The 17680-nt window shown below is 37.5% G+C and overlaps 1 protein-coding gene across 1 annotated transcript in view; it reads right to left on the bottom strand.

The window, feature by feature from the left end:
* zbtb16.L (zinc finger and BTB domain containing 16 L homeolog) overlaps positions 1-17680 on the bottom strand; it is a 104858-nt gene that overhangs the window by 21866 nt on the left and 65312 nt on the right. Inside the window, exon 4 of the mRNA XM_018225940.2 lies at positions 7306-7392. Within this exon, the coding sequence (XP_018081429.1) occupies positions 7306-7392 (87 nt within the window). The remainder of the gene's footprint in view (positions 1-7305; positions 7393-17680) is intronic.

The raw sequence follows: 17680 nt of genomic DNA, 5'->3' as shown, positions 1-17680 counted from the left end.
TAAAGATAATTACTATGAAATGTAATGCCCAGGCTGTAAGTGGCAAACCCAGTTAAACACAGATTAACACAATCCAGGGTCTGCAAATAATATAGTTTCACACCCTTACAGGCTGGACCTCCCACAGCTGCAGGCACCTTATGGCATCTATGAAGCGTGGCAAACCCACAACACATAAAAGTAAATGAAAAGGGCACAGTCAATTCCCAAGTCTTTATAAGTAAAGACTGGCATATATCTGATTTGCATTCAAGCCAATATATCGGTGTATATCTTTTAATGTTCAAATATTCAGGATTTTTCCTGTGTTCATTTCTATTAGCTATATAGAACATCTCATTACATTCATTTATACTCAGTGGGGTCTACAATAAGGCTCTCCTTTACAGAAGTAAATCATAAATGTATGGTTCTGTACATTACCACAGTGAATTTTAAATGCAACACCTCAGATGCAGTTGAACTGTAGACTTTCAGCTTTAATTCAGTGGGTTGAACAAAAGAACTAAAGCACTTTTTTTAACACAATCACTTTATTTCAGGGGCTCAAAAGTAATTGGACCATTGACTCAAAGGCTATTTCATGTGCAGGTGTGGGCAATTCCTTTGTTATGTCATCATCAATGAAGCAGATAAAACCCCTGGAGTTGATTTGAGGGGGGGGGGGTGCTTGTATGTGGAAGATTTTGCTGTGAACAGACAACATGCAGTCAAAGGAGTTCTCCATGCAGGTGAAAGCAGCCATCACAAGCCAGAAATTGCTACAATATTAGGAGTAGCAAAATCTACAGTTTGGTACATCCTGAGAAAGAAAGCACTGGTGAACTCCGCAACGCAAAAAGACCTGGACGCCCATTGAACAGTGGTGGATGATCGCAGAATAATTTCCATGGTGAAGAGAAACCCCTTCACAACAGCCAAACAAGTGAACAACCCTCTCTAGGAGGTAGGTGTATCTATATCCAAGTATACCATAAAGAGAAGACTGCATGAAAGTAAATACAGAGGGTGCACTGCAAGGTACAAGCCACTCATAAGCATCAAGAATAGAAAGGCTAGATTGGACTTTGCTAAAAACATTTTTAAAAAAGCCAACACAGTTCTGGAAAAAAACCAAACATTCTTTGGACAGATTAAACCAAGATCAACCTCTACCAGAATGATGGCAAGAAAAAAAAGTATGGAGAAGGTGTGGAACAGCTCATGATCCAAAGCATACCACATCTCTATAAAACATGGTCGGAGGCAGTGTGATGGCTTGGGTGTGCATGGCTGCCAGTGGCACTGGGACACTAGTGTTTATCCATGATGTGACACAGGACAGAAGCAGCCGAATGAATTCTGAGGTGTTCAGAGACACTGTCTACTCAAATCCAGCTAAATGCAGTCAAATTGATTGGGAGGTGTTTCATAATACAGATGGACAATGACCCAAAACTTAACAGCCAAAGCAACCCAGGAGTTTATTAAAGCAAAGAAGTGGAATATTCTTGAATGGCCAAGTCAGTCACCTGATCTGAACCCAATTGAGCATGAAGACTAAACTCCGTACAGAAAGGCCCACAAACAAACAGCAACTGAAAGCCGCTGCAGTAAAGGCCTGGCAGAGCATTAAAAAGGAGGAAACCCAGGATCTGATAAAGTCCATGAGTTCAAGACTTCAGGCTGTCATTGCCAGCAAAGGGTTTTCAACCAAGTATTAGAAATGAACATATTATTTTCAGTTTTTTTTAATTCATCTAATTAGTTTTGAGCCCCTGAAATGAAGTGATTGTGTTAAAAAAAAGGCTTTAGTTCCTCACATTTTTATGCAATCTTTTTGTTCAACCCACTGAATTAAAGCTGTAAGTCTGCAGTTCCAACTGCATCTGAGTTGTTTCATTTAAAATTAATTGTGGTAATGTACAGAACCAAAATTAGAAAAACATTGTCTCTGTCCAAAGATTTATGGTAAACTCAAAAATTTCTCCAAGGCATGCTAATAGGTAAAAAAATATACTTTATTTACATCAATAGTTAAAAGACATGGAAAGTATCCCCTCTAACGCCTAACGTGTTTCATGCTTACCCAGCACTTAGTCATAGGCAGAATCCAGAGATTTATGGGCCTAACTGTACATGACACTGGGCTCTACAATGCTGTGTGCTTAAGTGACTACACAGTCTTTAGTGTTACAGCAAAGGGCAATTGCACTATACCTGTTTTTTCTATCTATGTAGCATCAACTTGACAAACTGGTGTTTGAAAGATAGGAATTCAGAGATCTGGTGCTGGTAAATTCATTTGTATTCTGTTTAATTTTAGTATTACAGGTTTCCACAGATCCTTAAAGGAGAAGGAAAGCTACGGAGGCATTTTATTGCCAATAGATTAGCTGCAATAGTGCAAGCTAGAATGCTATATTTGTTCTGTAGAATGTTTTACCATACCTGAGTAAAAAGCTCTAGAAACTCTCTGTTTGGTTAGGATAGGAGCTGCAGTATTAACATGGTGTGACATCACTTCCTGCCTGAGTCTCTCCCTGCTCTGGGCTCAGATTACAGCAGAGAAGGGAGGGGGTGGGGGAAGAGGAGCAAACTGAGCATGCTCTTGCCCAGGGCAATGAGGTTTAAGCTGAAAACAGGAAGTCAGATACAGAAGCCCATGAGTACACAATAGAAGGATAGAAATGCTGTGTTTCTTTTGACAGGGGACTCAGAGCAGCACTACTTTGGGGGTTTACTGGTATATTTAGATGGACCTTTCTGATAAGGCTTACTTAGTTTTAACCTTTCCTTCTCCTTTAAGCCCTGGAAAGAAAATTCAGACCTTCAGAAATAACATTCCTCTGGCAGGTAACTACGTCTGTGACTAAGTAACCCATGGTTTCTTATCCCGTTAATCATTAATGTTATGCTTATGATGCTACTAAACTAGAGACTACAGTATTATATTTATAAAGGATTATTATAGTAAAGGGTAGGAGACAGATAAGAACGACAGAGTGCAAGTGGACAAATCAAGGGAAATGAAAGTCACTTTTTACCTTCAAAGATGTAATAACACATATTGTTAAACCCCTCCTAGTTACGTCTTAGTGCTAGACTTTTTCCAGATTTAATTTATTCCAGAGGCCATCTGGACAGCACAAGTACAAAGACCTGTCCCCAGTGAATACGAGGCCATATTTGTCACACCCCCTTCACCCTGACCCCTCTGTCCCAAGCCTTTTCAAGCAGGGACATGCCAAGGTTCATTCTTCCTCCCATGCCCATTGTTTGCATCCCCAATGGTTTCTGACAAGAGGGGCTGCCACTAACATTCATGGGGATGTCCCTATGGACAGATGAATTCAAGCTGGTGACTGTGAGAAGTTAAAGCCTTTGACACGAGAAGAGCACACAACTTACTGTAGTAAACAGAATTAACTGTTTCTTTTGCAGATAATTGGATTGAAAGGAGAATCAGAATGTTTTTACTGCATTTTATACGTATACAAATACAACTGTACAGTGAGAACAATAAAGAAAATCCACACCAAATCAAATTCCTATGGGTTATCTAGTGGGTCGCCAATTCTTCTGGAAATCAGCACTGGTGAAAAACACAATCTGCTGCTTTCTACTCTGTGGCTGCAACTGAGCTGACATGCATGACATATGGCTGTAAGCACCAACAAGGCAGAAATTGGTGAGGAAATGTATTTTGCACCAAAATCCAACCTGTGTGTGCGCTGAAAAGCCAATGTTGTGTCTTTCAAGGCAGTTGCAGACATGCAAAAAAAAAAAAAAGAAACAAAATGTAATTTTAAGCAACTTTTCAAGATGTTAAAGCTATCAAATTATTGTAGGATAATTTCAAGTTCTGTCTGACTGATCCCAGCTATTTTCTGCTATAATGTTTCAGAACCAGCAATACAGAGAATAAAAATAGGCAGAGAGATATGCCATTTAATAGTTCTTGAAAATAACTTGAAAATCATGTAAAATATTAAATTAACGCACATTACAATGCTGTTTAAAATGATATTTACTTTCAAGAACGTTTGCACGTCAGCAATAATGCTAAGGCATTAGGCAGCTTTATTCCAAAGCGACACTGTTGTTAAAATGATCCCCCTACATTAGCCCCGGAGTCTTTGCTTTCCAAGGGGAATCAGGAGAAAGGATTAGCAGGGGGATGGGTGAAAGATTTCATCTTTCAACCCAAATGTACAAAGAAAGAGAGGTTTCAGGTCAGGCCATGAAATGTTCCTGTCCCTAAAAGTAGCATATGATACAAATTAGTGAGTGTATAAAAAGGAGATGTGTTATTAAGAGTAAATTAATTTCTTTTCCCACAAATCATATATTGTTAAGTGAATTAAAAGGAGTGGCGAGCCATTTGTCAGAGGTGCTTCATTTAAAACTTGTTGCAATTGGACAATAGTTCTTTGCTAGTTGCAGCAACAGTTCTCTCCTATTGAGCTGAAACAGCTGCATCTCCCAGAAATGGCAGTGCCCTCATTTTAATTAGTAGCAATAGCCCGTAACGTGATTTTTCTCCAGAAAATAGGGTATTCATTCCCTGAAATGTTTTACCAATACCAGTACCATCTTTAATGTATTTTGTTGTGTAGCAATGAAACGTCTGTTATGTTTTTTTGTAATGAAAAGGGTGGCATAGGGAAATTAATGAAAGGCAAGTGGTGGTGACAATGAAGGACATAGAGGCAAACTTTTGTCCCACTCTTCCTACTGTAGGAATGGTGTCGTTTTGCATTGTTTGTAACCAACAAGAGCATTATAACAATGCATCTGTAGGAGCATTCTCTTCAGGAGTTATGGGTGCTTTATCAGCTCAGAGCTAATTGTACCTTTTTCACTGAAATTTCATCAATAAGTTATAAAGTATGACAGTTCAGTTGGATACAATGCGGTTGCAATGTTCTTTCTTTGTTTCCTTCATAATTCTACTATGTTTACGCTGTCTCCTTGAAGTTCCAAAACGTGGATGGTTAGCTTGTGCCTAGAGCCTCTGGTCCTACCTCTGGGCATTAGCCATCATGGATGATGCCAATGGTTGAGGCCCATCCCCAAGCAATGTAATGGCTAGTTCCCCTAGGGTCAGACATATGTATCATGGGCTTAAATGACAGGAAGCTAGAAGTGGACTAAATCTTAATTCAAGATGTCTACCTGACATCGGCCTTGAGAATCTACTGAATTGGTCCCACACAATATGCAGAATTTTCTATGTATTTTTGGAGGTGGCAAGCTTCTTTTTAAAGTTGCTTAGGCCAGTAATAAGAGACTGGAGTGTCTAAGACACCTGAAAGGTTTCTTATACCCAAGTCCCTTTCCCCTTTAAACACTTGGTGTATGCACCTAGTACTAAGCAGGGCCATTTATATATTCCCATCATTTAGATGGCAAGTGCAAAGCAATGTCAGATTCACCATTGACAGACTATGCCTATTGAAACCCCACTCAGGTTTATGGATTTAAGATAGCTAACCAAATAGATGTGTTGGGGTGGAAGCACCTTTCTATCAATTAGTATTAATTTATACATCCTCTTCCTTGCTTCTTTTCTATACTGACTTGGACCTATCTTTTATGCATGTTGTGCATATAGCGGTCTTAGTGACTATTCTCATTTCTCACTTGATCACGTGATACTTAAATAAAAAATATAGTTACATTCCGGTTTATCTTGTATTGACCCCGTTTGTGCTGTTAATGTATTGTTCTTCTTTGCAGAGGTTTGTACACAAGTAACACTTTATATATAAAAATATACAGACACACAAAGTTGGAGAATAATAAACAGTAATTGCATAATTCTATTGCAATCTGACTGTTATGCAGTAACAAGGTGCAAGATTTGCCCTAGTGCAGCAACCCATTAAACCAGGCAACAATTGGCTTTGATCAGTCTAGTGAAGTCAGAATAATGAAAGTGAATGTCTCACTCGTTGCTATGGTTTTTGCACTGAAGCCAAAAAAAAAGGAGATGAAAAGCAGATTAAGAGTTTTATATTTAAATGAAGCCCTTTTTAAAAATGTTGCAGTGTTAGTATTTCTATCAAGAAGTAATTATGTAAGAAGTTATTTTGAAAGGTAAAGCAAAAACAGCATTTGGGGTGGATTAAAATAAAAAATATTTTTTTATATACCTTTATCCCAGAATGGCAATTCTTAAACATGGCCAGCTGAGTTTGCATTAGAGCTACAGGACCATAAGTTTACAGTAGGTCAGTGTACTGCTGGTGATACAGGCCAATATCACAGGCAATCCAAACACCACATCTTCACACTGTGACCTGACAACCTATTTTGGGCAGTCTCAGAGATGCCTTTAAAAAGCCACTGGCTCCTCTGTGAAACCGCAAGATTCTTATAGACACAAGAATGTCCAAGGTCATAGAAAGGAAAATGTACCTGAAACAGAATTCTAACCATCTACCTTGTAACTGGGGAAGGATGCTAAAGCTTAGGTAGCTATTGACTATGAAATTAATTAACTATGAATTTGAGTTGAAATAATAATGCCTATAGTAATTTCAAAATTAGTTAAATTTTATATATATATATATATATATATATATATATATTTTATATATATATATATATATATATATATATATTTTTATATATATATATATATATATATATATATATATATATATATATATATATATATATATATATATATATATATATATATATATATATATATATATATATATATATTTTTATAAATATATAGGTATGGAGTCTGGAAACTCCTTACCCAGACAGCTCCAAATTACAGGAAGCCCATCTCCCATGGACTGGATTTTATGCAAATAATTTTAAAATTAAAACTGCAGTTACTTGATGGTAACTAAGCTGCATGAATCCATATTGGTGGAAAAACAAAGTTTTTAAATGATTTTTAGCAGACATACGGTACAGTGATCCAAGTTACGGAAAGATCCCTTATCTGGAAAACACAAGGTCTTAAGCATTCCAGAGAACAGATCCGATACCTGCACTAAAACTTGCCTTCCAAAATAATAAATGGATACTTTAAATATTACAGTGACAGGTGTTCTTGTAGAGAAATTGTTAATTATCTTTAATTTACGCCCTCCCTGCTCATTTTCCAGTTGGCTATTCACATTGCTGCCTGGTTACTAGGGTGTGTGGAAAAATCAAGGATATTTTTAAAAGGAGGTTGGATAGTAATTGTGAGCCATTAGCTTTCACTATAAGCAGTGTGTTTTCTGAAAATTTCTGAATACAACAGTATAGGAAAATAGGATATTAATCCATAATTCCAAAAGGAAATGTTTTACTGACCTGTATGTGTCCTCCGGTGTGCCTCATATGCATCTTCCTTAGAAAACTGTGCTCCACACTGCTCACACACAAATGCCTTTGCCCCAGCTGTTGATAAGAGACATAGCAGTTATTCCTGAACCAGAAAACAACAGTGTATACTATTTCAGAAGACAGGTGCTTATCATGCACAGTCTGGCCCCTTTTACCAGTTTAAGTCTTATACCAAGACATTTCCACCATACAAAATAAAAATGTTAAAAATAAAAATCTATAATGAAAAAAGTTATTAAATATATTTTTTCTAGAAACCCAGTCCCAAAAATACTGTTTATTAAACATAGAAAATAGTTTGACATAACAACAAATGATTTCCTCATTGTGTAAAAACTGTGATTTGCTTTAATCACCAATAAGCATAATTAGACTCTTTTGTGAAGACACATCACACAGACAATGTTTTTCCAAGTAAAGAGACAAGATCATTTAGTATGGAAACAAGACATTCCTCTACAATACATATAGCTGCAAGAAGACATATAAACATAGTCAAGAGATCATCAAAGAATATGAAATTAGAATATTTTATTATATATTATATTAACAGGGGAATGTAATAAAAATCGCAAAGAGCAAAACAATTCGCACCAATAAGACTAAAAATCCACATCTCGCAATGTAATATTGTTCCTTAAACTGTTATTGCATTGCGAATTTTAATTGCGCATTGCGACTTTTAATTGCGCATTGCGAATTTTAATTGCGCACTCATAAGAAGTGCTTGAAGGTGTCGTAATCTTTTGGAGCAAACATAACGACTTTTTCAGTAAGAAGTTTAATTACATTGACTGCGCATTGGCGCAAACTATAAAATTCGCAAACGGTCTTTCACTGTCGGAAGTGGTCGCTAAACAGTTTCCGGGCTCGCAAAAGCTATATTAAATTCGCACAAAGCAAAATTTGTTCGCGCAAAGGCATAACTTTTCGCATTGCGAATAGTTTTTCCGTTAGCGATTTTTATTACATTCCCCCGTTAGCCTTCTAAACTCTGGTTTATGAACTTGTAGTACGCTATTGGACCACAAGAGGCCCATGGATAATGTTGGGTACCTAAGTGCAATGGAAAATTTCAACTAGATAATTCTCAAAAATGAAACCTTTCAAGTCTTGCGTGTGAGATCTGGTGCCAACTGTTCTTTTCATTGTTGTTGCTTTGCTCTCTTTACCAAACTGCATTCTACTTCTTGTAAAAATCCATACATTACATGCTAATAGAAGTAAAACCAGCCTGTGAAGTAGGTATTGCACCAATACAGCATGCACATGCTAAAATGTAAATGTTGCAGAGATAACCCCGCTCTTATAGTACATATATGGTGACAACAAGTCTGGTAGCAGATAAGACTCATGTTACCTCCTGGATTATAGGCTGCTTAGTGATCATAAATGTTACTTTAGAGGGCCGGTGCTGTATGTGTATTTATATGAATACTATATGGTGCTATTGTAAAATTTTAAAGGGGTTGTTCACCTTTGAGATAACTTTTAATATGATGTAGAGAGTGATATTGTGATACAATTTGCAATTTGTCTTCATTTTTTTTTTACTGAAGGTTTTTGAGTTATTTAGCTTTTTATTCAGCAGCTATTCACTTTGCATCTTAACCAATCTGGTAACTAGGGTCCAAATCACCCTAGCAACAATGAATTGATTTGAATAAGAGACTGGAATATGAATAGGAGAGGCCTGAATAGAAGGATCAGTAATAAAAAGTAACAATACATTTGTAGCCTTACAGAGCATTTGTTTTTAAGAAGGGAATCAGCAACGCCCATTTGAAACCGGCAAAGAGTCAGAAGAAAAAGGCAAATAATGATAAAACTATAAAAAATAAACAATGAAAACCAATTGAAAAGTTGCTTAGAATTGGCCATTCTATAACATAATAAAAGTTACCTTTAAAGGTGACCCACCCTTCTAAGTGACATGCTTTTTTCATCATTATCCAGAAATTACTTTTGCAACGGGTCCATTGTGTTTTGTGATATGTTTAGGGGAAAAAAAAAAAAATTGGGACACTATGCTATTCATATCTGGCAAAATATTTACTTTGTATGTTTTTTAACCCAAAACAAATAGCCATACCATACCCGAAATGCTGTGCCCTGTTTTTTTGGCGTCGGCTATTAATAAATGTTTTTTCACCTATCACACATGCAGTCTATACAGATTTGGGAGGTGACCAGTGTGGTGATTCCAGGACTTTATCATTTGTTTAGATTTGTTCTTAGCTAAAATGCTAAAAAAATCTCCTACAAGCAATCCACAAGTTCAATATTCATGTTATAAAAATTCCAGGGGATTTCAAAAATAAACACACGAGCATTCTGTTAACAAGCTCTGCATGTTCAGTCAGATGGGGAAGAACACAGTGTTCCAAAACAGCGCTTCAAAAAAAAAAAAAAAAAAATGAAATTAAAAAATATTAAAAATAAAAACATTCAAAGTAACCACGCCAGTGGAGAGAGAACAATGAGTACAGACTGTTTTTGCTTTATGGCAAGCTCTTTGTACAGTGTTATTTACAGTACTTCTTATCAGTACAGGAACAGCCCCTGCCTGCCAAATTCAAATAGCTAGTACTGTGTGTTCCCTGCTCCTCTCTTTTTATATCATTGTCAACAAAACAGGAGAGGGGGAAAAAAAATTCTTCAATTAGAGCAGAGGATGTGTGTTTCCGAAAGCCGTTCAAGGTTATTTTATTTATTCGTTTTTTTTTTGTTTTTTTTTTAAGAAGGAGTGGCATAGGCAGAGAGGAGATGACCGTTTCCCATCAGTGTGTTTTTTCTTTGGACTGTACCTATTTAGTCCATTAAAGAACTAGATCACACACAATCTTCATTATTTTTTGGTTTTATATTTGCAGAGAATTGTACTGGAATTGAGGCTATTGAAAGCAAAATAAAAATAGTAATACATGCTTGCTGGGGATTTCACAGGCAGTAATGACTAAAGTAAAAAACAAATCCAGGCTGGCACTGTAAACAATATTTAAGAAAAGGTACTTGTTTTTCCTCAGCAGCAAAAATATAAATTGATGAGTTTCCAATATCACTTATTTAAGTACTCAGATCTATGTGGTTATGGTTTATGCCTACAGCAGGGTTGTTCAAGTGGAGGATTGCAGGCCAGATGTAGCACTCAACTACAGTACAACAGCAAGCACTGATTTAGTGTACTGGCCTGCATGTGTATGTATCAGAAACCAATGTTAGACTGTAAGCTCTATGGTGCAGACTCCCTCTACCAGAAAATACTGCATATGTCACTGGGTATAATTAGAGGAGGCAATCAATATGAAAGGTAACAACGTATAATACTTTTATAAAGTGCTATTAATGGTTATGTGATGGGGACTGGTACATTACACCTAGCAATCCCCTTCATTAAAAGCGATACAGATACTTCTAAAGCTATGGTAAACCAAACAATGCCTTTCATGAAAGGGACACGGACACCTCTAAAATGATGACAGCACAAGAAACAGGGTGGTGTGACTGGCACTTACTTATGGCTTGCCTAGCTGGTATACTCCCTTGGCACCATTCCCACCCGTCACGCGTGAATGCTCATAGAGTCACTCCCTTTCTACACGTGCAGTTCATTAGCAGAATAAAAATGCTTAATGTGGTATTTCTAGGTGGATGAAATTATGGATTGAATCACACTAGTGCACAGCAATATAAAAAAATTTACGGTAAGCCCTTCACACCTTCTAGGCTGTGCTGCATTCCTATTCAACACTTTGTTGTTTGCATCAGCAAAGGTTCAAGCAAGGTTTCTAAAAGGAATCGGATTTTAAGAGACTTTTTTCTTTAAAAACCTCATATACAAATGTTATGATCTTTTTTTCTATGAAGAGATACTGTAGATAATTAGATAATAGATAGAAAATAGATAGTTAAACAATGGAAATCTAAGTCAATATGCAATGACTTTGTTTTTCTAATTATATCAATCTAGTTCGTAATATACACTGTTCTCCAGTTAAAAGTTAAAAAGTTAGTTCTAAAGTTTCACATTCACATATTTAACGAAGATTGATTGAAAATACAATAAAAGAGGTTTTAGTTGGACAGGGGCATAACTATAGAGGAAGCAGAGGGGGCCCAACAAGGCACTGCAGAAAGGCAACAAGAGTAACTGAATTCTGGATAAGGGCAAAGAAATGTTTATTTTACTCAGAATGCATGGCTGGAAGACTGAAATGTGAATAGATTCAATATAGAAGTACAATGTCAGCATAGGAGTAAAAGGAAAGCTGATTTCAAGTACGGCAGCTCTGATTGCATGCTACATACATTCGGGGGAATCTCCGCTACCTTAGAAATGTTGGGGAATTCCCTCACAGAATCACATTACAGAGTAAAGCTTTCTAATGTAAATGTGCCAGAAATTGTCACACGTAAGGAAATCACTTCCAGGTGCACTGGCTGCGCACCTAGACAAGTAGGAATGGTGCAGGCGAGTAGCATATGGTACCTTGGCTGCCAAGTGCACAACATGTGAGCAATAGCACATTCCCACAACAGTTGTTACATATGCTTTTAGGGGATATACAGGCAAATATCCCAGTCTCCACAGTAATGTCTAAAGTAAACACAATAGCAGGTACTCTACACAGGTTGAACTAACCGTTTAATGGCTACTTTGCGCACGGTGTATTTATTCTATTCTTTGTGTGGCTTCAGTGGCCATTTATCAGGTGATATTTTAAGACTTAGAAGTCTGCTCCTGTGACTACAGAAAGAATCTCTCAAGAACTTCACATTCTCACAATCTACTATCTAGTTTAAGAATAACAGGACTGTGGATTTATGTGGATGTATTTTATCCTATGTCTTCATGCTTTATCCCCCCCATACTCCAAAAACAAACATTCACGATTGTGAATAGAATAGGGAACTTGGTCAGTTATAAAGGGGGACTTGTCCCGCGATGTTTTGTATAACCTACACCAAACCTTTTTTCTCCTTAAGACCAACCCCCAAAACCATTATCCACTTTTCATACTCTGACACTGGAGGATACTTTCGTTTTCTGAATAATAAACCATTTCCACCTGCTTTTCATAATATGGTATAGTTCATGAACAAGGACGAAGTGGAGAAATCCTGCTCCGACTTAAGGGTACGCACAAATGGGCAGATTCGGGGAGATTAGTCGTCCCAGTGACAAATTGGCTCTTCTTCAGGGCGAGTGCCATCCCGCTGGCAATTTTTCATTATAGCCGGCGGGAAGGCAGTTCGGGGAGATTGTTGCCCTGAAGAAGAGCCGATTTGTCGTTGGGGCGACTAATTCCCCGAACCTGCCCATGTGTCCTTACCCTTAAGCTAAAATACTCCTTGAAGAGGGCAGCACTAAAGTGCAGAAAAGGAAGCACAACGGAAGAGCACTCACACAGATGATTAGGTTAATTAAAATCTAACATTTATTAGTTAATGATCTGAGAGAAAAAAAAAAAAAAAAACAGGTCACATTGCAAACAGGGATGAACCAAATGCCGCACAAGTATAAAGAAAGGAGTGCCTCATCTAAATATAAAGTTATACAGGAACCTTAAGGGGATGGCACATTTATTTTCCACACCGGGCGAACATAAATGCTCTGGTCTTGGTTTATATTTATATATTTTGAATAATATGACAGCACATTAAAATACTTCTTGTTTTGTGCCGATTGTATTTATGTCCCAGAACTAGTAATAATTGTGATTAAACAAATTTCCTGAAGCCAAAAAAAAAAAAAAAAAAAAAAAAAGACTGAAATGATGATCAATTAGCCATGAGAACAAGCCTAGTGACTTTTCCTCCATACGCATTTCTAGGAAACCAGAAGCTCTTTGGACATCATTGCTCATCACTGCAACTTTTACTACCACCTTGAGAGCATACCCAGTGTGATAACAATACAGATACATAGCTAAACTCTAAATCAGCTTTAAAGTGAGCTTCCAGTGCCCGAAAAATAAATGATAAATAATATAGTGAATAAAGTAGCCGCTATTGTAAAATATAAGGATATTATAAGTCACCGAGGAGTTCCATAACCATATAAAAGCACAAGGCCAAAGTCCGAGTGCTTTTATTCAGGTCATGAAACTCCGAAGTTACTTCTAATATCCTCATATTTTCCAACAAGGGGTACTTAATTTATTATAATACACAAGTTTCAGCGAGTCATGTGACAAAAATGACATCACTACTCACTGTTTATAACTGATGACGTCACTAGTCATCAGTTATAATATATATAGTTTCTAAGGATATAATTTATAGGATATTCATGGCTTTTTTGTGTATTATAAATGATATCTACCCCAGAGCTGCCTTTTAAAAGGAAAAGTTTCATCATTTACCCCGCTACACAGTCTGTATGTGAAACCTTTCCTTTGCAAATCTATTTGCTCCATATCTTATCCAAGCACATGACTGGTTAACTGTGCATCTGGAGCCAGTCATATCCATGACTAAACACAAGGGAAAGGAGTGATCTCAAAGATTTTATGTCACTTGAGCAATGAATCACTTATAATGAAAGAGATCTTTCTGTATCCTTCTTTTCTTTGAAGTAAGTGTCTGCTTCTTGATTACAAATAATAATATTGCAGTAAGTAACAGCCCATTTCATTTAGTTCAGTGATAGCTAACCTGTGACACTCCAGCTGCCGAGGAACTAGCATCCCCAGCACAGCTGTGAGGAAAATGCTGGGATTTCTAGTTCAGCAGAAAGTGCAGCAGGTTAGCTCTGGGAATGAAAATACGGTGGCAAGGAATGCTTTGAGACTCATCTGTTGCCATCACTGGTTATACACAGACAAGATATAATGGCGCATGCACCCCACCACTTCTGCTTCCAGGAACCCAATGCTTTTTTTTTATTTAGATTTAGATTCTCTCATTTCTAAAATCTTACTTATTTACAAGTGTGTCGCTTGTATTGCCGATACATATGAAAATATGTCTCTCTAACGCATCTGTACAACAAAGGCTGTCAAACACACACAGAAATCCATAATGGCCTCCGGCTTCGTTCCAATCTATTTTCTGCTCAGCTGGCTTTAAATGAAGTTATTATGACTCATTAAAAGAGCCGCAAGCCTGTGGAAGTCAGCCAATTACAATTTTAAATTTATCTTGTTCTTTGGGGTTTAAGACAGAAACACCCTATCCCCTCCCTGGATTTTTCACAGAGCATCCCAAAATAAATGTGTACCTGTTCGTTTTATATTATTAAATATATATTAATATATTATTAAATATATTTAATTTTAGTATTGCCACACAGCACTGCTGCCCCCTGGCAGGCGAGAGATCAAACAGAGCAATGTAAACATTTGCATTCTGCTTTAGTCTAAATTCTGTAACCTATTGTTGTATAAATGCAATCACTGATTGTTCTTTAAATCTGAATATTAACACTGTCAGTTTCAGGAGGTTTTGAGAACTATATGCAGTGTGATAAGCTCTTAACAAATGAGGCCATTTTTCCCATTTACATCAGATTCATTAGCCCTAAAGGTGGCCATAGACACACTGATTTCATACAAAACAAATTTTCAGACGATATTCGGTGCATCTATGGAGGGCAGAAGACTTAGATATTGGTTGGCTCATCCATCAGGCTGGCTGGAAAATTTGGATTTGGCGCTTTGAAGGCACCTAAACATCACCCATTGTTAGTGCTAAATCGTCAGATACAGGTAGAATTCTATTGTTTTTACCTGTAAATCTGACAATTCAGCTGTACACGTGTGTGTTGAAATGAACAATCTTTCTTGGAAAGATAATTTTCCAGGAAAGATCATAATCGTTACGTTTACGGCCACTTTAAGACAAGGGCAGACGGTTAGTTTTGTCTGCTGGCATATTTATCACTGCCATCCGCACCTCCTATGTGTGTTCACTGACAGACAAGGGATTGGCTTGTCAGTAAACAAATACACATTTCGCATAGATATCTGTTATGTATGTTCACCAACAGGCCAATCCTGTGTCAGTAAACCCACATAGGAGGGGTGTAAGGCAGCAAATCAGCTTCTCTCTGCTGGTGTAAGTATAGCAATGGAGAAAATGATCCATCTGCCATTGGCCTAAGGCAGTGATCCCCAACAGTGGCTCATGAGCAACAGGTTTCTCTCCATTACCATCAATGTTGCTCCCATTGGCCTTGTGGTAAGTGCACATTTTGAAATTCCTGGCTTTGGAGCAATGAAGGTTTATTCCAACAGAGCCTCATGCAGGCTAGCAGGCTATTAATTAGTCTATCACAGCTCTTATTTGGAATCCCCAAGGAATTTGTTCTTGCTTGTATGGCTCCCCAAAAGTTTTTACATTCAAATATGGCTCAGGAGTAAAAAAGGTTGGGGACCCCTGGCCTACGGCTATGGCACTTATAGCTTGTGACTGGCACAGGTCACTTCCAATGGCCATCCATGGAAAGTGGCTCACAGTAAGTAATTATCAACAGGGTATTTTCTGTCAGCTTCCTCTGCTTCCTATTGTAGTCAACTGCTCCAGTCCAGTTTTATACAGTCATATGAAAAAGTTTGGGAACCACTCTTAATTCTTTGGTGTTTTGTTTATCATTGGTTGATCTTTCAAAGTAGAAACTTCCTTTTAATATAGAACATGCTTTATGGAAACACTAGTATTTCAGCAGTGACAAAGTTTATTGGATTAACAGAAAATATGCAATATGCATCATAACAAAATTAGACAGGTGCATAAATTTGGGCACCCCAACAGAGATATTACATCAATACATAGTTGAGCCTCCTTTTGCAAATGTAACAGCCTCTAGACAAGTGTCTGGATAGCGATATTTTTGACCATTTGTCCATACAAAATCTCTCCAGTTCAGTTCAATTTGATGGCTGCCGAGCATGGACAGTCTGCTTCAATTCATCCCATCGATTTTTGATGATATTCAAGTCGGGGGACTGTGACGGCCATTCCAGAATAGTGTACTTCTCACTCTGCATAAATGTCTTTGTAGATTTCGAAGTGTGTTTAGGGTCATTGTCTTGTTGGAATATTCAACCCCTGCTTAACTTTAACTTTGTGACTGATGCTTGAACATTATCCTGAAGAATTTGTTGATATTGGGTTGAATTCTTCCGAACCCTTGACTTTAACAAGGGCCCCAATCCCTGAACTAGCCACTCAGCCCCACAGCATGATGGAACCTCCACCAAATTTGAATTTGACAGTAGGTAGCAGGTGTTTTTCTTGGAATACAGTGTTCTTCTTCCACCATGCAAAGTGCTTTTTTTATGACCAAATAACTAAATTTTTGTCTTATCAGTCCAAAGCATTTTGACTGTGGCTTGGCTAAATGAGCTTTTAAATACAACAAGTGACTGTTTGTGGTGTGAGTGCAGAAAGGGCTTGTTTCTCATCACCCTGTCATACAGATGTTCTTTGTGCAAAGTGCGCTGAATTGTAGAAAAATTTACAGATACACCATCTGCAGCAAGATGCTCTTGCAGGTATTTGGAGGTAATCTTTGGGTTGTCTGTAACCATTCTCACAATCGCATATGCTGCTCCTGTATTTTCCTTGGCCTGCCAGACCTAAGTTTTACAGCAACTGTGCCTGTGGCCTTCTATTACCTGATTACATTCCTTACAGTTGAAACTGACTGTTTAAACCTCTGAGATAGCTTTTTGTAGCCTTTCCATAAACCATGATACTGAACAATCTTTGTTTTCAGATCTTTTGAGAGTTGCTTTGAGGATCCCATGCTATAATTTTTCAGGAGAGTCAAACAGAAGCACAACTTGCAATTGGCCACCTTAAATATCTTCTCATGATTGGACACACCTGCCTATGAAGTTCAAGGCTTAACGAGCTAATCCAACCAATTTGTTGTTGCGAAAATCAGTATTGAGCAGTTACATGCATTCAAATTAGCAAAATAACAAGGGTACCCACATTTTTGCACAGCCAGTTTTTCACATTTGATTTCATTTCATACAACTGAATACGGTTTCGCTAAAAATCTTTGTTCAGAAAACACCCCAGTACTCAGATGTTCTTGGGAAATGAAATACATACCACTGTTACCTTTTTTGTTGAAAGTGGAGTAAATTATTATGCAGGCTGAGAGGGGTTCCCAAATTTTTTCATATGACTGTATATGCTTCTAAACAGAGAAAAATCAAAAGGTAATTTACCAAAGGTACAAGCACAAGTGCAGGAAAAGTACAAGACTCAACCTGTGATTGGCCCAGCATTAAAAAATACATGGTTTCTTAGTACATCGTCTTAATCTTTAAGGGATGACCATGCGCTACTCACCTCCCACCCATCTTGTATGCAGGGCATTTTGAGC

This window comes from Xenopus laevis, chromosome 7L (genome assembly GCF_017654675.1).
Source record: "Xenopus laevis strain J_2021 chromosome 7L, Xenopus_laevis_v10.1, whole genome shotgun sequence".
Classification (NCBI taxonomy): domain Eukaryota; kingdom Metazoa; phylum Chordata; class Amphibia; order Anura; family Pipidae; genus Xenopus; species Xenopus laevis.
This window is presented reverse-complemented; position numbering and strand designations above follow the sequence as displayed.